Source organism: Haemaphysalis longicornis, unplaced genomic scaffold (assembly GCF_048455015.1).
Source record: "Haemaphysalis longicornis isolate Haplotype H1 unplaced genomic scaffold, Haemaphysalis longicornis Haplotype H1 scaffold_4, whole genome shotgun sequence".
NCBI classification, from domain to species: Eukaryota; Metazoa; Arthropoda; class Arachnida; order Ixodida; family Ixodidae; genus Haemaphysalis; species Haemaphysalis longicornis.
The window spans coordinates 87580599-87591781 of NW_027526361.1; the positions used below are offsets into that span (position 1 = coordinate 87580599).

Sequence of the window (11183 nt, forward strand, 5' to 3'; positions counted from 1 at the left end):
GTGGCAGCTTCCCGGCGCTGCTCGGTGTATCTGGCGCGAAATTCAGCCGGGCTGTTTTTGTTGACATGTACAGCATCTGGAGCGGGAACAGGGGTCAGACGTTCACGTAGCCCTTGTTTTCAACTTTATATGAGCAAGAATGTCCTTAAAACTGCAGGTTCCGCTCCTGCAGGTGACTTCAGGCGCTTCTTCACGCTACTTAAACCGCACTCCAGCCTGGCACGAAACATTTCGGGGGGGGGGGGGGCACAGGCCCGGTGTGTCCCCCCCCCCCCCTGGCTACGCCCCTGCCTTACGGCAAGACGCGGCTTCCGCTGTAGTGGTAAGGCCCCCATTCGAATGGCGAATTGCCAGGATAAGGCAAGACAGCGTTTACTGCGGTGTTCTCGACCAAGCAGCCAGCAGAACCAAAGCCGATGATGATAATGATCTAGCGAGGCAAGCGTAGCGAAAGGGAACCAGAAACCAGACGTCCGGCTATCAACGATGCCTACGAACGACTGCCGCTGCCTGCCTCGTGGCGCGCTTCTTTCTCTTTATTTAACACACTCCCGCGGCCCCCAAGTTGAGCAGGGACTTGTTGCACCATAACATCTGCGGACCCTGTCGCCGTATCTTAAGTCCCGATGACAGGCGGACGGAAATCCACTGGCGGAAGGAGCATGGTCGCACAACTCCGTCGCGACCGAAACCGGTGACGATGGTGGTCGAGTAACATGTTAGACGGCAGGCATCGCCTTGTCTTCTAGAAGCACGACGTCCTCTACTTCGAGCTTGGCTGGAGGCTGTTCTGTCACCTCGTGGGTGAATCGAAGCAGCAGGAGGTATTCCCATATCGGACGGTGCCACAGACGATACCCCTTGGCGGCTTGACGGTGCTGTCACAGTATGCGCAGCTCGCTGCCAGTCAACAAGAGTTCTAGAAGGCAGAGTTTCTGCTGGAGGCACGTGTTCCCTTTGCTTAGCCAGGAGTGCGCTTGGAACAGCGGGCATGGCTTCGCTCTTTGCCACAGGCTTTTCCGACACAAACATGGTGATATTGTCCTCCCTCAGCACAAGGCTGTCTGAGCCCTTCCACTGCGTGCCGAGCACTTTCATAATGCAGGGGTCACTTCTCTTCGTTTTAAAATCAAGTTTTACCTTTTGGAAGGACAATTGGTTGGCGACTTCGCTTCTTGGCTCTTCGTTGCGGAGCAACACCTGATCCCGGTGGTTTTCTTTGCGATCCTGAAGTTCAAACGGTTGGATGGCGGGGTCGTTGAACGTGGAGTTTTCCGTAGTGCCCCGAGTTTCGCTGACTTCGAGGCGGCACATGGACGATCGATCATTGTCCACGGTGGTGTCTTCCGTGGACGATTCTCCAAGGGAAAGAAAGAGTGCGCTCGAGTGAGTGGTCGAAAGTCTTGAGCTGTCGAGTTGAGTACCTTGAATGGTCCAGCCCAGAACCGTCTCCACGGCCATCAGAGTGGGGGAAATTCTCGAAACGTTTACTGTTGCCACCTTCCAATACGCGTCTGAAGCGATCAACACACTGACCTGGTTGTCTCGAAACGTGGGCGCAAGTCGGGCGTCCGCAGCAACTTGACCCTGATCGGCCATCGCACGAACGATTTCTTTGCTGACGGGCGGGCTTGTGATGGTGCAGATGCTGGGAACTTCCAGGGCCTCGACTATGATGTTCTGGCCATCGTGTTGACCTTTAAGTGTCAAAAAGACTCTGTTGAACATAACAGGTGCTCTCGGGCGAGTGTCTCCGAACGTAGAAAGCGTTAGACGTTCGACACCGTTGACCGGACAACAAAGTGCTTGGGACACGTCGCGTCGAATGAACGTTCGCTGGCTCCCGGTGTCCAACAAAAAGCGAACGAGCAGCTGGTGACTCTTGCCGAGGGCCATGCACGGCCTGTCTGGAGAAGCACCGACATGGGTCCTGAACCGCTGGTTGACGCGGATGTCACCGCGCTGGCATTATTGATTGCTGCCCCTTTGCTGCGACTTTGCTCCGACTCTGGGCTGGTGTGCCGAAACGCTTCCGCAGGGAGCTGGATGTCGCACAGCGACGTGAGGTGGTGTCGGGAACAGTGGCTGCAGACAAGACTGTTGGCTGTTCTGCAGTGTCTGGCGAAATGGTTGTGCTTTCCGCACCTGAAACAACACCTGTTTGCCTGCAGTCGCTTTCGCTTCTCCTCGGGTGATACCGCCGATGCGCAGTGGGCGAGGACGTGGTCCTGAGCGTTGCAAAGTTGGCACCTGGGCCGCCCCGCAGAGGGACATTGGGCGCTCAGAGTCATTGCCGTTGGAAGAACGACACGCTGTGGCGACGACTGACCCCTCTCCTGGACGCGGTGCGTTGACGGCACAGAACGATCGGAGGCGCTCTCCTCTCGAATCTCCACCTGGACGCGGAGAAAGTCCAGGATCACCTCGATTTCCTTGGATCTGGCGGAAGGGGACGCGGACACCTCGGATGCGTCCTGCTCCGCCTCTTTCAGCCTTTGCCGGTACAGGAGGCCCAGGTCATGCGGCAAGGTCCGGAGCAGTACGCGATGGAGCACGACGGAGTACTGGTCCGGGGAAACGCCCAGGCCCTCCAACGCGTTTATGCGAAACGTGACCGTGTCGTAGAGGACCCGCAATTTGTCGGTGTCGGCCGAATTCTGCACCGGCGCCAAGGCGAGCAATTTGTCCAGGTGGTCGTCCACTAGTAGGTCTTTCCACCCAAATTTGTTGGTAATGATTTTTACGGCGAAGTCGTAATTGTCGTCGGCCAGCCTGATGCCCTCGATCGCGTCCTTGGCGGGACCGGTCAAGTACGAGAGAAGGTACTTAAGCTTCTCGATGCGTGGCAAAGTCGCGTTCGAATGGATGCTTGACTCGAACTGGTCCCAGAACCCTTGCCAGTCGCGTCGGTCGCCCGAGAAGTTCGGTATCTGGAGCTTCGGGAGTGCGGCGAAGCGGGTTCCCTGCGTTGTCTGAGGGGTGCCCAGTCGAGGCTGAGAAGGTGCGCTCCCGCAAGGCTCACTAGACTCGGCTGTAGCTGCGCTGGCTGAAGGGGCCGGGCTCGTGACGGAGCGCACGCGCGTGCGAAGGGCGTAGATGCGCTCGTCGTAGTCAATGGCATCCAAAACGTCCGCGTCAAATTCTTCTTCTGTGAGAGCCGCCTGAATCTGGCTGTCCAGCTCGTGCGAGGCTCGCTGCTTGTCGAGAATTATGTCCAGAAGCGTCTGAAATTCTAGAGTCGGTGCTGCCGGGTTCTACAGGAGCGCGTCGAATGCCGTCATCTTCTTCGTGACGGTGGCGCGAAGAACTCCCCGGCGGTGACGAAGCGATTCCATGGCGCGAGTCGGCGGGACCGTGCGGCTGGGGGTTTTCGGCCCCAGAGAATATGTAGCGAAAGGGGACCAGAAGCCAGACGTCCGGCTATCAACGATGCCTACGAACGACTGCAGTGAGAGCCGCGCTCGTGGAGCGAGCCCCCGCTGCCTGCCTCGTGGCGCGCTTCTTTCTCTTTATTTAACAGCAAGAGATGCGATGATGACAGTGGTTGGAACGGACTTTCGGGTGTACTATTTTGTTCATAGTTGGAACAAGCATTGCAGCTGCATTGCGGTTGCATTGCGGTTGCATTGCAGCTGAAGCCGTGTGTGCTTTGTAGGGAGATTACTCGATCAGCACATCGGTAGATACTAGAGTTACGTCTGCATCACGGAAGCCATTCAAGCATCAGGTTGCACATCTTTGTTCCAGCCCTGCCTTTGAGGTGGGAACCTTTTGCACACAAAATGACCTTTCGACAGGTCATTAAAGATAAGGTCAAGCGTGCTTTGTCGCTTAAGTAATATGCTGCGAAGAAGTGATAACGATAGCGCAATGGCGCCCTTAAGGTCACCATGTTAAGTAGAATGCTAGCGATGGTTTAAAGGGACCATGAAGACAAAATGCAGCCTTGTTAAGGTCAGAAGAAATAGCCATTAGTAACTAAATCAGCTACATTCCCGTGACGAAAGACGTTTTGTTAACCTAAACACTCAAGAAATGTAAAATGGATGTTTACATTCACGTGTAAGTGACGTAATATGGTTTGGCACAACAAACATAATTATCAGTGCGTTCGCTACACTTCAGCAATCAAGTGATGCGATGGAGAGAACTAGAGGCCCCGCGACCATCTTTCAGTAATGTTTCTCATTGTTGGCTTCGGTAGGCGTAGGCGGCCGCCAAAAGGACAAACAAGATTCTGGGATGTCACACAAAAATTTCCGAAAAGGTGGCTGGGGTGTCACCACTGCTTTGTGTGCTTCCTTTAATATCTCAATTAACTTATTGAAGTTCACAAAAAAACTATCATTGCTACCGAAACAAAGGACTCTTCTAATTGAATAAAACTTGTATTTTATCTTCATGGCCCCTGTAAAGTAATTACATGTCGAGAGTTTCGCGCGTAAGCCGCAGCGTACCTAAAAAAATCCATTTGCTTCATTTCGTCTTCTGGACTACTAATGTGGTTTTTTACAACCAGTGCTAATCATTGGTACACTGGTTTCAACATTTTTTTAAGGATTAGGCTCACTTTAAAAATTTACCGTGCTTGGAAGTCTAAAGTCTTAAATTATTCGCCAGCATTGCTTAAAGTACCAATATCCTAAACATCGGCTCTTCATTAACCATCTTTGATTTTTAGAACACTATTATCTGTTTCTACCCGAGAAATATGCCGCAAAACATTACAAACTTACATTTGCAGAAACCATTTTCGAGCTTGGTGCCTTGAGGGCAGACGCATTCCGGAATGCCATTGGCACCCGGCCATACTTCTCCGCCACCGTTTGCACATTCCTCCTTGAATTTTGGGTCAACTGAAACACAACGAGACCATTGAGAAGAATGCGGCAAAGAAAAAGGTGAGTTGGACTGAATGCACATAATAGCCGGCTTTTTTTCTGAAGTGTTTTTTTTCTTTCTTTCAGGCTGAGAAGTATTCTTATCGCCTGTAGACGCGGCATGCTTTCTTGCAACTGTAGGCTGTCGCCAAGAAGCGTCGGGAAGCACGCTGCTCGAATAACATGACGCGTATGAGTTGAAACGTGAGCCGGCGTGCAATATTATTCTACATAACTGCTAACAAAGACAAACAAATGTACATTTAAGTACAGTGATCACGAGGGAGGATGGGTTCCAAGAAATACTGGCAACCATGCGACAAGACACCGCTGCAGATAGAGCGAAGTGTTTGCTTTTAGTCACTGGATAGATGAACTCCAACCTTTATACTATCAAGGTTGCCTTTTCAGTGGGCCATTTAGCGAACAATTACATTTATCATTGGGCCGGCCATATGAATCGTCTGGTTATTTTTGACGCCAAAGCATTAGCAGAGTCCTTCAATGCTTTTAGGACTCTGGCATTAGTTGCTGTGTTGGTTCGAAATCCCACATGCGCGGTGCACAAAATGGCAAACAAACGGCAGAGCAAATTGCCGTATGCTCAAATGATAAAGTTTACTTAGAGCACTTTGGTGTTCTAGCTCATATCTCTTATAGGGCAGTGAAGAACATATCAGCTGCAACACTAACGTACTTCATGGGGACCATTTGCGGGCAGTATAAAAGACCACAAACCAAGTTTAGGATTTATCTCGAGCATGCGAATGTTTATTTTCTCGGTGTCTCCCATTTGGCAATTTATTCGACGGAGGACATCAATGGTACATACAGGGAATTTTGTTCCTAAAAATAGAAACACCTTCAAAAAGAAAGGACAAGTTATTCATCTAGGAATAAAACCTGGAAGGAATTAACCACTCGAAGAAACTAAGGAACCACCTTAGAAATCATGCAGCTAGCATTAATCAAAACGTTACTGTGGACTTTTTTGACTGCTTTTATAGTAGGACGCCATATTTGCTTTTAATGCCTTTAGATACTCTCAAAAACTCATTCACAACCTCAAAAATGTTTTTACGGGCGCATCAAGCGCCTTTCTCCGCTATAAGATTGCTTACCGAAAGCCTCATGGGCGACTTTGTTATGACGCTATAACTCAGGTGATTAACATTTAGTGTGAGGGCTCGTGCCTTGAGTTAATTAGTGTACGCGACTAGAAACAGTAGAGGCATTCTTTTCGATCAATACATAGAGAAGAACAAAAAAATTGTATTTCACTGTCCACAAAATCTGCGTTATCAGAAGCGCGCTACGCTTTCGAAGTTGCGTCCTTTAATTGTGGGTAGAAAGAATTGGCTCACCTTCGCAATCTGGCTGAAGTTTTTCGAGGCCCGAGCAGTCACACGTTGCCCCGTCGTGGCCATCGTTGTCCAAGCACGTGCCTGGATGGCAGAGCATAGGCAAGCAGGCGTCGATATCTGCAAGGTGAATACGACGACCATTACAAGGGAACGGAGAGCAAAACAGGGGATTGAAGGTTGCAACAATTTGTCTTCAATTAACAACTAATTACAAGGAGCGCACAGAAAAAATGCACACCTTCAAATTAAAACGCGCACGCTTGTCAGTCAGTTACACAAATGCACAGGGAACAGAGTGCCCAACGCTATAAAATCGTTTCGGGAGAGCGAGAGATTGTGCTTGACTCTGCATCTTGAACAAAATGACGCTTTAAGTGACGCTGTGGGAATCAGCTGGCAAAGGGAGATGGGAAAAAACTCAGAGGGGCACAATGGAGGCCCATAATCACAATCGTACAAACAGCTCGGAATAACGCCCCAAAAATAGCTTTCTCCACTCCCGTGCCCCTTAGGTGGTACTCAAATAAAATCGGAGTGCCTTTGTGGCTTATCTTGGAGGCAACCAGGTACTGAAAAACAGCCTTTGTATGGTTTCCCGGTCATGAGGCGTTCAGAGTGCTGTATTGGGCTTCGGCTTGGTCACGGTGAATTTCAACCATCGCCATATCACATGTGCTCGACGTATTCTCGTGTGTGCATTGGCTAGGGGCCATCTCAATCTTAAACAGTAAATATCTCCCGAATGCCACATTCAACTGCAGCCGATGCAGGATGGCTTCTTCATGTTTTCCTACCTCAGGTGGCGCCCCAAAGGCGCGTTAGCGCCAATTAAATGCAGCGTTGTGTGTCTTCCGTCCATCCAGAGAGACCACTGAGTTTTTCGGCATGAATAGCGCCACGGCTGTAGCATTCTTTTTCAGGATTGGAGTGGGGAGCACCGAAACAAAGGATGCGGAAAAAGGGAAACCACCTTGTCTCTGCTGGGACATTTCCATCTACACCAGAGTGTGCTGGAAGTCGCTGTATTCCAACGCCGTGCTACATTGAGTGTCAGCACACTCAATATGTTGACATTTAATGTACTAATGTGGACACACAATGTAGCAATGTGTTGATAGTCTCCTTCAACATGGAGAATTTCCCATACTGGCGGTTCACACAAAAACAATTATTTTAAACACTCCAGCACTACCCATGAATTATTCAACCGACTTACTCCTTTGCTGACTGTTTTTTAATATAATTAAAAAGCGCGTGCTGTTAACGTTCTTCATTTTGGGAGCAGAGGGAAGTTAATTGGAAGCAGATGGAAGATGGTAATTGGGGGAAGATGGAAGTGGGAAGAGACTGCAAATCCCTATTGCCACCCATGTAGCCTTGATAGAGTTCAGTCCTCACTTGAGTGAAAGTTCTCCAGCCATGCAAACCTGGGAGCCGGCGCAGGTATGTGTCTTAAATTTTAAACCAAGCTCAGTGGTCACAGTATTCATTGGTAGAAACATCTATCTTCACTGTAGTGAAGAAGGCTAAATGTGGAGATGTGAAAATAGGACATGGCCATCTCGGAGACACAGTATGCAGCTAAAGCTGCGTTTTCTGTACAATTTCCAATTTTTCTTTTGAGGCAGGCGTCAGAGCTGGTACGCCCTAGCAGAGCCAGTATTCACGAAGGCGACAGCTTAAAAAAGCTTTACTCAGCAGCCATTTGTCCCTGGTGGCATGTGATGGATTTTTTGCTCATTGCTCCAGAAATGTGTCTCAATATATTTCTAGTAGAAATAACGCCTTCTGTCACAGTCGTTTAAGTGATATTGTAACGTTACCCGAAAGCTCCAATTATTTGGCAATTTTTTTGGGCATTCTATTGGTGGAAAATGTGGTCTCACTATTTGTCGAGCGGATTCGTCTTTTCAGCTATATGGTACGTTTCAATAGGATTTCCCACCGTAGCCTCACCGTGCTAATGTCAAACGCTTAAATCTCGCCTTCCTCTATGTTTTTAGTCTCATTGTTGCCTGACCACCGCTTTTCACGGGACTTTATCCAAGGATCGTAGAACTGGAGCAAAATAACTTTAATGAACTTCCTCACTGAAGACTAACACTACATTTCATTCATTTGCAGATAATTGCGTTAAGCGACGAGGGCCGACACTAGAGGCATCTCGTTCAGAGTAGACAAACAAAAAAAAACTAGTTATCACACGAGTAACACGAGTAATACACCTAGTCACTTTGCACTGTTATGCTGATGATCACGCAGCACCTTAAATGTGATTGAATACCAAAAGTACTCTTTGGTAGAACGACTCTTTGCATGACTGATATTGTAACTTTGGATATTTTGGAAACATGTCCAAGCCGAAAGTTCAGTGGCGGGCTTATCACGAACGCTAATCTAATAAATGTTATGATATGGTGCAAATTAGCATGCCCCAAATCTCCATGAATCATGCCAGCCTACATGCATTATTTGGGTTTCATGGGTCCTGTATATCGGCTCGTGCAGTCAAAGTTGTAACATGGACTTACGGTAACATCTCTGAGCTGTGGCGTTGAAGTAGCGGTTCACTCCACAGTCACAGGTGAAGTATTTGCCCTCATTGTGCACAGTGCAGGTCGCATTGCCGCACAGATGTCCAACTGCTGTGCAAATTTCCCCTGTAATTTCAAAACACATTCGCCATCTTGTCACTTAGCAGCGCAGTTTTCCTAACTTAGGGGGACACTACGGTACAGAAACTTTTTTCAGTAGATTACGGTACATTCAACACAGATACGATGCTCTATTGCGACAGCACCTCGATTTTTTCAATGATTGTATGGGCGGTCGCTCTTGACGATGCTAGATGTAATTATTTGCGGAACGTAAAAGATAAGGAGAAACAAGAGCGATAAATTGCAATAAGCGAAATAAAGCATCGTTTGCTGACTACTAAACAAAAAGAGCTGCTAAATATGTGCCCTTTTTAACTGATAAAGCAACGTGTTTCTTTAACGCACTCATTTTTAGGCTGGGATTCGAATAAAAATGAACAAACTTCACTTGTCGCAACTGTGTGTAACTCCTACCTCTGATGTACACCATACTTCAGGTGTGTTTTTGTGGTGGAACCTACAATTGCCACACTAAGAGGCAGCAAAACAACGCCTCGTTGCTAACTGATAGCGGTTTTTAGGAACCAGTTAATTCCTTCTTTTTGCTTTCCGCCGTTTAGTCCATTATTTGTGCGTTTCGAGTACAGGAATCACCGTAAAAAGAAGGGTCAACCCAAGCGACTTTCGAACTTTTCATTGGATCCTAAATTTATGCAGTATTTTCGCGCAGCCTGCATGATTTTTTTCTTTTTTGGTTTTAAAATATGCCTTAGGCATGTTTCTGTAGTTTACTGATCAGAAACCCCCTGCCGTATAGACTACACTGCGAATAGTAAGGACCATAGCTCAGCCAACTCAAATAACAAGCCGGGGATGAAAACATGCTTACGGCCAGTTTTCTGGATTGGACGCGAAGTGTTTCTTTTAACTTGGATAAAAAAACTCCCCCTTTCCTACGTAGATAACCTTACGTCCTATGTACACCGATGAGGTCAGCGGTTTGTGCAAGCGTCCCATAATTTCATTGTGGTCACTTAATAAAACATCCATCCATGCACCTGCCCATAACGAGTAATGTTTGATCCAGTGATCTTTCAGCATTTTGCGGTGGCCTTGGTGAGATGCCTGCGTTACTCCGTACGCTCCCATGAAGGAGTAGAGGTCGACACAGACGTCTTACATTTCGGTGAAGTTCACATTTTTACAGCATCAATAAATTGCTCATAGCTGGTCTTCCAGCCGCATGTGCGGTCGCATGGGCCCCGTAAGACACACGGAACACAAGAACACGACGCTGTCGCGAGGTATTAGCTGAGGCTCGCACATTCTGAGTTGCGGGAATCCACGTTGCACTAGTGGTGTGGTCGCTAAATCTGTGAACAGATCATTTACGTATGACTCCTAGTTCTGCAAGCCTACACTAATTATTAGACCTTATTGCTTATGCTATCTTCTTTTCTGCAGCGCAGGTAGTCGTTCATCATTCGCAAAATCCACTGTACATATTTCTCGGCATTGGCAACTGTTACATTGGCGGAGCGAGAGAATTGGCGAATGTTTATTCAAAGCAGGTAGTCGTTCTCAGCTGGTACTCAAACGAGTGTATTTATAAGCTTAGCATTTAATGGAATATCACCATTTCAAACGGGACATTTAATGCTTTTTCTTGTGGCTTTGTTGTAGTAAACACAAGTCGATAAGAAATTATAACATTATTTTGCTGCACGTGCAACATTTCCAGGTGTTCGAAATTAATCCGGAGCCCTCCACTACGGCGCGCCGCATAGCCCAGGTATAGTTTCGGTGCGTTATACCCTTCAATCAACCAGAACTGATAAGATTACTGCGACTCCTTCCTCTAGTAGGTAAGGTACGAAGGGTAAAATGTGGAGGGCTCTACGAGCGACCGCTGTTGCTTTACGCCACTTGAACTAGCAATGAGGTTTACGCGACTTTTCTGTGACTTCAGCTTCATTCGAGCTCTGGTGCAGTAAACAGCCACGATGGGGAGAAAATGAGGCATTTAATTGTTATCCTTTGCAGAAATATTTATCCTCATATCTGAAAATGAGAAGAGACAGATAGAATATTTTTAATGAAGACCAGCGATATTAGCCGAGCCGTCGGGCTGGCTTGCTACGTTACAGGAGAGAATAAAAATAAAAATAAAAAAAGCAGAAAAAAAGTGAAAACGAAATTGATGCGCCCGAAATTTTCAATCACAAAACTCTGTCCAGTTTTGTGCTCCGAAGAAACTCCAAGAGAGCTTAGAATATACAACCGATGCGTCCTTCCGTTGATGATGTAAGGAGCGGAAACTTGGTGCCTTACTAAAACACTTG

At 47.7% G+C, this 11183-nt stretch overlaps 1 protein-coding gene across 1 annotated transcript in view; it reads right to left on the reverse strand.

The window, feature by feature from the left end:
• Positions 1-11183, reverse strand: part of LOC144178982 (glycoprotein antigen BM86-like) — a 51773-nt gene that overhangs the window by 38849 nt on the left and 1741 nt on the right. The window contains exons 2-4 of the mRNA XM_077707132.1: positions 8776-8904; positions 6245-6361; positions 4737-4856 (exon numbers count right to left, since the gene is read on the reverse strand). Coding sequence (XP_077563258.1) covers positions 4737-4856; positions 6245-6361; positions 8776-8904 — 366 coding nt within the window. The remainder of the gene's footprint in view (positions 1-4736; positions 4857-6244; positions 6362-8775; positions 8905-11183) is intronic.